Source organism: Mytilus galloprovincialis, chromosome 14 (genome assembly GCF_965363235.1).
Source record: "Mytilus galloprovincialis chromosome 14, xbMytGall1.hap1.1, whole genome shotgun sequence".
Lineage (NCBI taxonomy): Eukaryota > Metazoa > Mollusca > Bivalvia > Mytilida > Mytilidae > Mytilus > Mytilus galloprovincialis.
This window is the reverse complement of record NC_134851.1, coordinates 63381804-63395883: the sequence shown is the minus strand read 5'-3', so window position 1 is coordinate 63395883 and position 14080 is coordinate 63381804. Positions and strand designations below refer to the sequence as shown.

The 14080-nt window shown below is 32.7% G+C and overlaps 1 protein-coding gene across 1 annotated transcript; it reads left to right on the top strand.

The window, feature by feature from the left end:
- Positions 1–1579: 1579 nt before the first annotated feature.
- On the top strand, positions 1580–12284 carry LOC143058142 (putative oxidoreductase YtbE). The gene is made up of 6 exons (XM_076231603.1): positions 1580–1776; positions 2435–2563; positions 6355–6462; positions 7219–7437; positions 10635–10782; positions 12264–12284. Exons 1-6 carry the CDS (start codon positions 1586–1588, stop codon positions 12282–12284), a joined length of 816 nt encoding a protein of 271 aa, XP_076087718.1. The 5' UTR covers positions 1580–1585.
- Positions 12285–14080: the final 1796 nt, after the last annotated feature.

The following is a 14080-nucleotide window of genomic DNA, read 5'->3' as shown; positions in this document are numbered from 1 at the left end:
GTACGCATATCCCGGAGCCCTCTTTTCGGAAGCCCGAGCAAAAGCCCTTGTTCCGCGATAGAAAATTTAATTACGAACTCAAAAAGACATATAAATAGCTCGAAATTCAACTCGAAATCTAAATTAATAAAAATGAGACTCAAGGGAGTTCGCTTCTCAGTTTCAAAGTAATTAACTTTTCAAAACACTAGTTTATATTGATAGGGAATTAATAAAGGAATTCAAAGAGCAAAAAAACTATATAGGTCACCGTGCTTGTTTTCGAGATATGAGCCATTGAAATTTTGACGGGAAAATATTCTCTCTTGACTTTTCATAGCTTTATCATTGACAAGTTGAAGTTCTCAAAAACTGTTAAAAAGTAATTAAAATTTTATCAGACTTTTACAGATGGCTTATTACTATACATGTTAAAGATTTTCATAAAGAAAAATGGGGGTCACCGGGCAAATTTTTTCAAGGCATTCAAATGGATAAAACCAGAGGATTCCGAAAATCTGACAAAAAAACCAAAACATGACAAGCCAGCTTCCTTAAATTCGAATCTTACTCAAACTCTACTTCTAGAAGTAACTCAAATTCAAAGTTGTAACTAGAACTCCGCCTTTAAATGTGACTCAAACTCGAAGTCGAACTCGAAACTCAATTCTTACTAAAACTTTAATTATAAGTATGACTTGAATTCGAAAACTAACTAAAAGTTTAACTTAAACAGTAACCCGAACTTTAATTTGAACACTAATTAGATGGATGGCCAAACGCATTAAAGGCACATACAACATGGAAATTTATCTAAAAATAGAACAGGTTTTTCCGAATTGGTCACGTGGTTTTACCTCATCAAGTAATGGGATAACCACATCACAGAATGACAGGACCACATCAAAGAATGACAAGACCACATCAAATAATGAAACAAACACATCAAGTAGTGTAAAATGGTCAAATTTTGAAACATAATTACGTAATGTTAAAACCATATAAAGAATAGACAAATCATCATTACGAAATAACAAAACCACATCATGTATTTGAAACAACTACATTACGTTAAGTCACATACACATCAAGTAATGGTAAAACCACATTGACTAATGACACAACCATATTAAATAATGGTGAAACCACATCGAGTAATGACAAAACCATATTGAGTAATGACAAAACTATATCAAGTCAATACGAAACCATATCGTGTAATATCGAAATATCATTAAGTAATGACTATTCCATATTGAGTTATATTAAAACATCATTACGTTATGTCAAAACCATATCAAGTAAAGACAAAATATCATTAAGTAATGATAACACAACATAAAGTAATATAAGAGTTCCACATAAGACAGCTGTGGCGTTCCATAAATTAAATTCAAATATTATATATACTGGTTAAACTATGACTATTTATATTGTTTAAAGATGTCAATCTTATTTACAAAGCGTGTATTAACAACAATACAAAAAAAGCAAGCAAGCCAACCAAAGTTTTACTTTACATGCATTAGGAAATTAGCTGTAAAAGTAACTGAAATTCATTTGTTTCAATGGTTGTGTTTTATGTTGAATTTTAGGATAGTTTATTATGACGAAAAGAATGGTATCTATAGCAACAGATATAACATCTAGATTGACTTTAAACGATGGAGTATGTATGCCCATGTTTGGTCTTGGTATGTATGAAGCATCTTCTGGGAGCGGAGGAGTGGCAGAAAAATCAGTCCAGTACGCTTTATCGAAAGGATATCAACTTATAGATACCGCAGAGTTTTATGGGTTGGTATATACTCACTATTCACTGATGATTTCCTTGATACTTGCACCACTCATTCGATCGTATTTTGTTGACGATATATTTTTTTTGAATAAGCATGACTATATTTATCAACAGATTGGCACGGCAATTTTTTTATTTTTTAAAAAATTACAATCAAACCAAAATATTGTTATTCTTATCTTACTCAGTGCAACAAAACTGTTTTTGCAATATTTAAAAAGTAAAAGTTACGTCTATTCCTATGAAATCGACGAAAATACATAAAGCTGGTTTATACATGGCATGAGGTGGATACAGGGATAGTGAAACAAAAGGGTATAATACTAACAGTCACCACCGTTCAAAAATTAACGTCGAGATTTGTAAGGATCTGGAAAGGGTTTACATAAAAAAGAATAATTGGCAAAAAGTGCAGAATAATGGCCAAAATGAGAGAAAGAGAAAAAAGAATAAGGAATAAAAAAATAATGGGGTCACCGTAGCCATGGTAGCTGGAATATAAAAAATATCAATTAAGATCAGAATAAATAAAAAAAAAAGGTCTTTTCAAAATAAGAATTAAGGAAATAAAAGATACCCCTCCCAAGCAAGACTCTCTTTTGTTTAACGGAATCGTATGTACAGTACACATTTTGATTTGGATCTTTTGCATTTAAGAAATGAAGCCGATGTCGGAATGGGTATAAGGAAATCTGGATTCAATCGAGAAGATGTGTTTGTTGTCACCAAGTTATGGGATAATGGATACCGTCGGTGTAAGAAAATATTTAACCGTAGCTTAAAAATGTAAGATATACTTAACTTCACATTGAATATTGTTCTTATGGGTTTTGGAAGTCAAAATAATTCAAAAAGGAGAAACAGAAATCTATTTACATATAAACCTATCACGATCATTAAAACATCGAATAAAAGGAGACTTGGTCATACGTCAATAAAACAGCAACCTTGCAAAACATGACAAACAAAACAAGACAAATTGAATCTTTTAAAATTTTTTTTATATTAACAGACAGATGTCATACTGTACATGCAGTAAGCAAACATATCTAGCTCTACATTGTAAATCTCCCTGATCAATATACAGCTAACAGAAACAATAAAAAACTGAACCAGTTTAGGCCGTTGGCAATTGGGGCACAACGTGTTACGTCCATCCTTCCATCCGCCCACTCTTTCTTTTTTTCTGTTTTTCCGTCCGTCCCAGATGTTTTGCTTCGTTTCCGCACAATATCTTTATTGCAGACATAGTTCGAATTTTGGTAGCGAGTTAAAGCTGACTATGCGGTATGGGCTTTGCTCATTGTTGAAGGACGTACGGTGACCTTTAGTTGTTAATGTCGGTGTCATTTTGGTCTCTTGTGGACAGTTGTCTCATTGGCAATCATACCACATCTTCTCTTTTTATATTAAGAGACAAACCCCTTTTAACTTTAAAATACAAAGCTTGAGCATGGGCGTTTGTGTCCGCAGACACAGTCATCTTTTATTTTCTATAAGAATCCACGCAAGCTCGGGACTGTGACAGAAACATTTTATTTTTTTCCCTGAAAAATCGGGTTGAATAAGCGTTGATTGCGCACCAGAGTTTTAAATTGTATGTGAGTCAGTTCAAATTTTAAAATGTTAATGCATCATTGAGGCAACATACATAATCATACCGGACGTACATGTAAAGTCACACAAGGAGTTCAATGCGCAAACATTTTTAGTAAAGATCATTGTAGGTTTAACTTTCCTAACATGAATCTTAGTAAATGCAAACACTTGAATATGTGACCGTATATGACTCTGTATTTATACTTCCACACAGCCAACCAAGCTCCCTAGTAAGTTTTCGCACTTAACATTTTTTTTATTTTTACAGATGGCTTTACATGGACATAGATGTGTTATCTTTTCTCATGGTTTTTATAAACCCGTTTACCGTATTATGGTATGAAGTTGTCAGTCTGTTCGTCCGTCGGCAGCATGTCGGACATTAACTCAAAAACGCTCAAATAACTTTGCATAAAAATTTGGCGAATTGTTTATATCTATTGACGTGAGCCCCATTTCGTTTTTCATAAATTTTCGATTTTACGTTTCCGAGTTATGGGGTTTTATTCATTAAAATAAGGAAGATTTTCCAATTTTCTGATAATAACTCAAGAATGATTTCACCAACTTGCAAGAAATTTTGATGAGTTGTTTATATCTATATTGACATGATTTTCCAGTTATCGGACAATAACTCAAAAATACTTTCAGCAGTTCTCATGACACTTGTGAATTGTTTACATCTATTGATGTAAGCTAGCTTTTGATTTTTATAAATTTCTAATATGACATTGTGAAGTTATTGAACCTTATCTTGGATAATACAAACACTAGAATGTATGACCGTACTCTGTCTTTATACTTCCACACAGCCAAACAAACTCCTTAGTAAGTTTTGCACCTATATAAAATATATATATTTTTACAGATTGCTTTACATGTGTTATTTTTTCATAGTTTTCATAATTACACCGTATTCGTAGATTTCATGGAATAGAAGTGTTGTAAATAGCAGTCTTACATGTAGAGCTTTAGACAATTACTCTTTCACATTTGCCTGCATTATGCATAGCTTACACACTGAAACATGTGTCAAATATAAAACTTTCAAATTTGTCTCTCATCTTACTTATGCCGTTGATTTTGAAATGAGATCCAAGCAAGACTGCTGCAAAACGCTTACGAACTTTAATGCAAACTTAAAATGTCCTTTAATGAAAATGTTAAAAATGTTGGAATATTTTAGAATCAAGTGTATGTTTTGAGAAAAACATCTAAATGAATCAAAAAGAATTATATATGCAAATAACATGCTTGCTATTTTTACCGCTTTTTATGTTGTGCTGTTATACCACTATCCCATGCCGCGAAAAAGGTCGTATGATCACACACATGTTTAACTCTGGTGGATAGTTATTTCATGCGTAATCAAACCATATCTTCTTTTTTTATATCACTTCCTTAATTTTTGTCTTTTTACACGTCCCAAGTTAGAAGCCTATAATTTAGTAGTCTTCAATGGTTGCTGACTGTCATATTTGTTTTTCCTTCACTATTTTTGTAAAAAATCGGGCAGTTGAACTGAGTAGAACTGCAAAAAATGGTTTGTTTATTAATCAAAAAAAATGTAGGTGACACCAAAAGGTTACAAAAAATGCATAAGCCAGAGACTGACAACGTAATGTCAAAAAAGGAAAAAAGACAAACAGACACGAAACACCTTTAAAACAGTCTACAAAACACAATATATAAAACAAAGAGATTGAGCAACACGGACCCAACTAAGAAGCATAAATTATCTTAGAAGCACCAACTGATCTCACGTACTCTTTGTATCAAATAACATAGCTGATATTTTAATTATAATTGTTTGACGAAGATATTTTGACAAAAAGGTGCACGAGGACCCTTGGTTACGCAAGTTTGCAATTAACAAGAGCAATGCGCGCGTTAATTATAACCTGTTTTTATCAATATTTTAATGAGTTCACATGGAATAGAATTGTAATCTCTTCTACTTAAAAGCTGACAACATGTGATGATAGAGAACTAAAATTAACGTACAAGTCTCATTGCACCAGAGTTTATAGAGTTTATAGAGTTTATTCGGGTTTCGTTTTCTTTAATTAGTTAATACTTCAATTTCATTATGTATATCTTTTATATTCATTTGATAAAATTTACTGTTTGCAAAAGCATTAATTGTTCTAAATAATGAGGGTGTTCTTATCCCAAAAATAAAAACATAGCCGTATTTGACACAACCTTTTTCGACTTTTGATCTTCAGTACTGTACAACTTTGTACTTTTTTTCACTTTCGATCTTTTATATCTGGGCGTCACTGGTGTGTCTTGTGTGGACGAGGCGCGTTTTTGGCGTATTGAATTTTAAACATGATGCTTTTTGTTATCTATTAATCATGTGTTTCTTTGTTTAATACGTTCTCCTGTTTATTTGTATTGCAGTCCTGTAATATTATGTTGTCATTTCAATGTTATATTTAATATTGCCATTAAAGTGCGAGGTTTGGCATGCCACAAAACCAGGTTCAACCCACCATTTTTTCCTTTAGAAATGTCCTGTACCAAGTCAGGAATATGGCCATTGTTATATTATTGTTTGTTTCTGTGTGTGTTACATTTTAACGTTGCGTCGTTTGTTTTCTCTAATTTTTTTAGTGTAAATTCACATTGCGATAAGACGTGTCAAGGTACTTGTCTATCCCAAATTCATATATTTGGTTTTGATGTTATATTTGTTATTCTCGTAGGATTTTGTCTGATGCTTGGTCCGTTTCTGTGTGTGTTACATTTTAGTGTTGTGTCGATGTTCTCCTATATTTAATGCGTTTCCCTCGGTTTTAGTGTGTTACCCCGATTTTGTTTTTGTCCATGGATTTATGAGTTTTGAACAGCGGTATACTACTGTTGTCTTTATTTATAGAGCGTCTGGATAATCGAGACTATATACGTACCAGAAAGTTTTAGAGGTTATGTCCCTTTTACCTAGATCTTAAATATCATGTTTTCTTTTAAAGATTAGATTTACAGTACGTAGATCTGTATTTGATACATTCACCAAGCAGTGGTCAAGTTGTGGAAACATACAAAGCTGTGCTAGAGTTGAAACAGAAAGGCCTGGTCAGGTAACGAATAAATAAATATATGATTATACATGTAGCTACTCGTAACAAAGAATTAATTTTAAGTATTGTCGTTATAAATTTTATAAATTTTATTATTCTAACATGAGACAGGAATAATGAAAATACTAAATTGGAATAGATGAAAAACGAGACAGAAATTTGAGGATGAGTCGGTTGTACGTATTAATAAAACGAAAATCATACGTGACACCCGCTTTATCATAATACTCTTTAAAAAGTTCTGCAAGTAATTGAAATCCAATACGTACAAAATGTAGGTTAAGCAAAGTAGGTCGACAAGGACTAATAATTCATACTGCTGCCAGAAAATTATTATTCATTGCGTACATGTTTTTGCTGATATCGTAAGTCGAATCACAAATTTAGTTTTCAGCGAAGTACAAATAATATAGGAGTGTTTCCATTTTTTGTATAACCACGAAATCAAATACCCAAGAGAAAATACGTTTTTTTTCTAATCGATATATTGAACAAACAAAAAAGGTAGTTTTTGATGAAGTTGAAGTCTAATTGGGCATCCGTGTTCTAGGGACACATTCTTATTTTTATATATCTCGTAGCTAGTGCGACTTAAATGTCCGTACATCTTGGATATAGTTCAATACAACATGCTTGTACCACTTGTTTTGTCCTACTGAGGAGTTGTTATCCATTTAGCTAAAAAGTAATAAAAGTGCACACAATGTCGGCAATTCGAATATGATTTTCATTCCTGTTTATATTTTATCTTTACAGATCAGTAGGCGTTTCTAATTTTGGGGTTCAACATTTGGAAGGCCTAGAATCTGCTGGGCTTCCAACACCATCAGTGAACCAAATTGAACTGCATCCATGGCAACAGAAACCGGAAATAGTGAAATACTGTCGAGAGAAGGGAATTACCGTAATGGGATATTCTCCTCTGGTTAAAGGACAAAGATTTGATGATCCTACTCTTGTGAAAATTGCAAACACGTATGTTTCTTCTATGTTTATAATTTTAAATTAGTTCCAAGATGTGTTACATTATATAATCTAACAACGAAGAGCAAACATAAAAAGTTGTTTAAAGAAGTTCTAGCATGCTATTTCAAAACTGAATTTGCAAATGCTACAGCTATGATATATGAAACGACTAAGCAGTTGATTGTCAATAAAGACCAGTAAATTTATAAATTTGTAAGAATTTGGAGTAGATTGGCATTTAAATTTGCTTCGCAAGTAGTTAGCAGGTAACGAAATAAACTTTCATGCGTGATACTGTATGATTAGGATGATCTAAGAGAAAACACGATTAAACGGAATCGGGTTAGGTTGTCATGCAACCTTCAGCTCAGCATAACTATCAGTGTAAAAATGTTTATGCAGTGTCAAAGGTATTTTAAGAAAAGACCGAGAGCACTATGATTGACAAACAAACCAACGTAAGGCTCATGCTCAAGAAGACAAGTAAGATCTGATAATAGTTGAAGGATATTTAAAATTTTAATATGATACAGTGGAGATCACTTCTAACCTCTCATTAGAACTGTCAGAATATTCTGTCATAGAACTGTTCTAACCTGTCCTAGAACAGTTCTACCCTAGAACTGTTCTAAGTAGAACTGTCAGAATCAGTTCTAGGTAGAACTGTCCAAATCATTTCTAACCGTAGAACTGTCAGCAGAACTGACTAAATCGGTCAGGACTGTAGAACAGTTCTAAATGACGTCACTGCAGTAAGGGCACTTTAGAATTTAGAAAAAAATAAATCACTTCCAATTACTTCCAATTACTTCCAATTACTTTGCTATATATTGAATAGCAGATTTTCTATATTTTTTACTGATCAAACGACTTTTATTACGTATAATACATGTACAAATATCGAGGTGAATAGAAGGTTACCCAACTCATCGGAGAAATATTTTTATAAGATTGCATACGGAAACATCATTGTTTACGTTTCTTCATTCCCCGTTTTTAACAGTCTCTTCCTAAATAAAACTCTGCATTTAATTCATGGAATTTCAATCGTAATCTACCTTGTTTGCCTTGGATTTACATTCATTTTAGATTCTGTTTTGACAAATGTTCAAACGAAAATTGTACAGTGGATGAATTATGGGATATTAATGAAAAAAGTGTTGTACAATGTAAAAAAACTATATATATACATTTGCACCATCTCGTCAATTTAGCCAGACTTATCCATAAGGATTATAAATGATATCTGGGAGTCTGCAACTCAGAAAAATATACTGGATCTGAACATGAATGAAGCATTTGCCCCTGGACGTTCGGCTACAAACAAAATCATGCATTTTTCTTTGCCTTCTTCAAATTATATTAACAGTATACTATTCCAAGAAGAGAACTTCCCATACATGTACTTTTTATTTTATTTTTAAAATAAAGTATATGAATCAGTCATGTGAGTGTTGGATGATGCCATTAAATAGTTTTGTTTAAAAAAAAAACCATCACAAACTACTGACTTAAACATGTTAAAAAGTCACTTTAGCATGTTTAATGACGGTTCATTATTATGGATACAGAGAGGAAATAACGGTGCGCTAAATTCTTAGATATGGTATAAATACACCTTGTCGCTATTTGTCTGCCATTACTGGATATCACACAGGTTCCCCTAAAATTTTGACGTCATAAAACAAAATATCTGACGCCACAATGGAAAAGTCATTGTTATTTGCTTCAAAGGTTAAAGAGGCCGGGTCAGCCAGTATTAGCGATAAGATGTATTGTGTTTCAAAGTTGGTGTCATATTTTGAATAAAAGAGGACACGATGGCATTCTAAATTGATGCAAATGAAATTAGGTAGCATTGTGTTCCAATATTTCTATCATTTGTATTTTCATGATTTTACAATCCATCCTTACATAAAAATATTACAGATTTACTATGCGACTATAAGAGTTACATAAAAAAAGAGCAAATATGGTCAGTTTTGGTTGATGCGGTCAAATATGGTCAGTTTTGGTTGATGCGGTCAAATATGGTCAGTTTTGGTTGATGCTGTCAAATATGGTCAGTTTTGATTGATGCAGACAAATAATTTTGTTACATGATTACATATTCCTGTCAGTCTGAGATATGAAAACTACTGATATTTGTTTCTGATGCGATATTTTGAATAAAAATAAGAAATGCTGGCACTCTCAATTGATGCGAGAAAAAAAATTGTGGTCATTGATTTCCAATATTGTAGTTATTTATATACTACAGTCCCTCGTGAAGTAAAATTATAACTGAACTACTGTGCAGCTATTTAGATTTACATAAAAAAAGCAAATATGGTAAGTTTTGGTTGATGCGGTCAAAAGATTTAATTATACGACTCAGTCTGAAGTATGAAAACTACTGATATTTGTTTATGATTCAATATTTTGAATAAAAAGGGGACATGCTCATTGGCAGATCAAGGGGAGGGGGTTTCAGGAGTTGGAACCCACTTTTTATTTACGATCAATGCATTTGAATGGGAACATATAGTTGGAACCCCCCACCCCCCTTTTAAAATGGCTGGATCTGCCCCTGCATGCTGGCACTTTAAATTGATGCGAACAAAATTGTTTTCCAATATTGCTGTAACTTGTATAGTGCAGTCCCTCTTGATCTAAAGTTAAAACTGAAGTACTGTGCAGCTATATAGATTTGCAGAAAGAATACCTACTACAATGTAGCTGTACACTTTTTTTTGCTCATCTATACTATTAAATGCGAAGACCTCATTTTCTGTGTCTTTTCTCTCACTTCCACAATGAATTAATCATCTTGCCTTTGTGTCCTATAGATACCATAACGGACTTTGAAAAAAAGGGGAGGGCTAAAAATGTTCCAGTCATTAAATTTTATACAAAAATTCATCCTACAACAGTTTTCACACATTTCAATCATGCTCAATACATGCCCGAGATTTCGGTGTGTTCTTATGACAACTGAAATACAGTGATTTGTTTAGCCATACAGCGAATGATTGTGATTATTTCCTTTTTTATGATTTTTACGCTAGTACTGTTGTTCGTCTTAAACAAATGTTTGGTTTTCGTTTTTTGCTATTACTTTGTCAGTTTATTTTTTTATTATGAGTTTGAATGGGACATTTAGTATCTTTCGCCTCTCTCTCTTTCACGAAGAAAGGGAAATTGATACAATGATTTACCTTTTATAGGTACAACAAATCAACAGCACAAATCCTTATTAGATGGAGTATACAACATGGGTTTATCACCATACCAAAGTCTGGAAAACCAAACCGAATAGATAAAAACATGAAAGTATTTGATTGGGTTATTGCGGATGAAGATATGACTGTCTTAGTAAGTTTGTATGTTCAAAAAATTGAATACTATTACGGGAAACAAACTTCCTGCTGAAGGACCTTCTATGATGGGGTTTCTATCACTTTGTTCAAGATCCATTGCTATCTTTGCGCTGTTTTCTTACATTTGGGCGGGTATTTTCTCGGTGACACATTCCCCGTTTGCATTCTCAATTTTATTCTTGATGTATGACTGACGTGTATAATAGAAACTACTTGTGATCTTGACTGTAGCACTTATTTGCTGTTTGTCGAAATTATGTAAAATACATGAGAACTTCAAATCAATGGTATGAATAGTATAGGTATCATGATGAAAGGAAAATAAAATACACAAAATAATGTCAGATTCTTTTTGGATTCTTGCTGTGCTGTTTTTTAACAATTTACTTCATATCATAAAATAAAACATAAAAGAATGAAAATCGCAAAATGAAACACAATGACTAGGGAATACACAAACTGTCGCTCCTGCTTAATGTCCGAAAAGTGGCATGTCCGTTTGGCTGTGCGGGATTCACATATACGCAGCCACGTTCGTTCAGACTGAAGACTCAAAATCAAATTGCCTCGAGCAAAGACAGAAAACATATATACAATACTTATTTATGATCAACATTGATCAAGAACAAAACGAATGTTCGCATTGTTGTGCTAAGCATACTCGTAATTCAAAGTATCGGAAAACAGAACGTAGTTGCCTGTTTAAACTCAAAAACACACACATCAAATTGTTCACTGATACCATGTTTTTTTTACAAACAATGTAGACGCGGTACATGACCGAGACTTTCCCCGTCGTCTCACTTGATCTCACTCCGTTTGGAGCCAGGCAATTCTTTTAGAATTGTTGCTTTACACATTTTAAAGTGGCTTTACACAGTTTATACTAGTTTTTTTTTTTACATCGGTTAACTATATGTGCAGATAGAATTCATGAAGACGGGAACAAAGTTAAACAAATACTATTTGTGCCGATTAACATGATTAAAGAGGATTTAAAAAAAGAATACTTGTCTAGTACTAAACCTTTCACCAATAGAACAAAACTACAGCTGTTGTACAAACAACAACAATTCGCCTTGCACAAGAGAATGTCCTGTAGGTTATATTTTTAAAGGCCTACACAAAAACTTTGTGATTGGTTGAAACAGTCTGTAACAATGAAAAGTTACCCTATGATTTGACGTTATTTTCATTTAGTTTCACGTTTATATTTTTAAACAACTTATTAAAACATAAAGGCAGTTGTTAAGAAAGTTTATTTTTCAACTTAGTTTTAAAGACAAAACATATATAAAAAAAGAAGTGGTATGATTCCCAATGAGACAACCGTTCACAAGAAACCAAATGGCAACAACATAACAACTATGATATATGTCAACAATGAGCAAAGCTCATATTGCATATGCCTGTTTAATTTCCAAGCTTGCCACACTAATGAGAATTGAATTGATTTGTTCCCAATTTATTTTACAGAATAGTTTCCCTGACAAGTGATGTACCTGGAATCCTTGTAAAATGCCTTGGACAGGCTGAAAAAGAAGATGTAATTAAACTTAAATTGTTTAAAATATATTTTGATATGAATGACTTGTAGTTTTAAATTTAGAGTTAAAAAAGTTAATAAAACTACTATTAATTAGTTTCTTATTTGGTAGAAGACTTTTTTGTCACAATTTCAGAAAGGTATTTGACAATTAATGATAAGTTAAATGCATGCTTAACTTTAGATAAGTTTGTTTTATGGTTTGCTAAGATCAAAGAAACACATTAAGTTGCCTTTTTTTATTGATAAACCAGCTTATACGACTGTACGATTTGTGAAAAAACAACATTAACACAATGAGAAGAAAAGAGTAATTGGTTTCCTCAATATTGACATAGATAGACGACTTAACACCAAAATCTATGACGACCTACACCAAAATCTATGACGAACGGGACGATTTCAACTTCCTAATTACTAATTTAACATTTCTCATCAGTAACATACCTCTGCCCCATCATATTATGTTTACATATCTCAGTTGATACGTTCGGCTCGTGCATGTTCACCCTATACGGACGTCATAAAAGGAGTGTGCTCCTTACGCAAAAACAGTTCCGACAATGTTACGAGGAGAAAAAAAAATGACATTCCGTGAATTTGATGGACACCATCACGAACTGGTTGATTCATTCGATGTGTATGTGTATAAACTTGTCTAAACTAACTAAGGACATGTTTTCCACGTCTTAGAATTTGGTTTACGATTTACGTCGTCAGGTTTTGTGACTTATAATTCCCGAACATGACTGTTTTGCTGAATGGGAATTCGCATTGCTATAAGACGTGTCTCGGTATTTGTTTATCCAGCGTTCATGTAATAAGTAAGGAAGTTTTGTTTTAATTCTAATTGGATATTTATATTTTTGTCTTGTCGTTTGTAGTTGTGATCTACTTTTTTCCCTTTTCGTATGTGAAAGTAAAGATATTAATCACCCAGCTCATTTGTATGATTTGAGTTTTAAGAAAGGCCATGTAGTTACATGTAGTTTCACAATTACTTTCATAATTCTATATTGATATTCTTGTAATTGTTATAAAAACATCAAATAACATAATTCATTGTAATAAGAAACATATTCTTGATTTCGGTGCTTTGCTTTTGCGCTAATTGGCTTTTCATTTGAGCAAAAATAATCTTTCATTTGCGCCACAAACCATATTTAATTTGCTCCAAAACTGAAACCTGCGCCAATATTACAGGTATTCCCGTCATTTAATGTTGTCATTTATGCGGTATATTTCACATTGCCATCAAGCGCGATGATTGACTAGCAACAAAAACAGGTTCAACCCATATCTTTTTTTTTCTTCTTTTTAGTTTGTAACCAGCATTTGTTGTTTATAGTAATGTTTATTTTTCTATTTCACCACTTGAATTAGTACTTCATCATTTCTTTAAGACTTTCAAATTAAAGGGACATTAGCTGTGAAATTCATGTTCATCGGTTTGTTAAAATAGTTACGAAAAGTCCAAAAGATACAATGAACAATGCATGGTTTCGCTATTATGCATTTTGTACGTTATCTTTTTTTTTTACCAGAAGTCACGACTGCGGATGGTCACACCACGACATACATTTAAATGTGCATAAGGCATAGAATGATGTAGATTTATACAGAATAGCGAGATATTGAAAAAGTAGTTAACTGTTTGAAACCAAGAATACAGACATTAATTATTTTGTGCCGACTTTGTAGCTAAATTAAATGCCCTTTTAATTAAGAATGATACTAAGTTATTTAC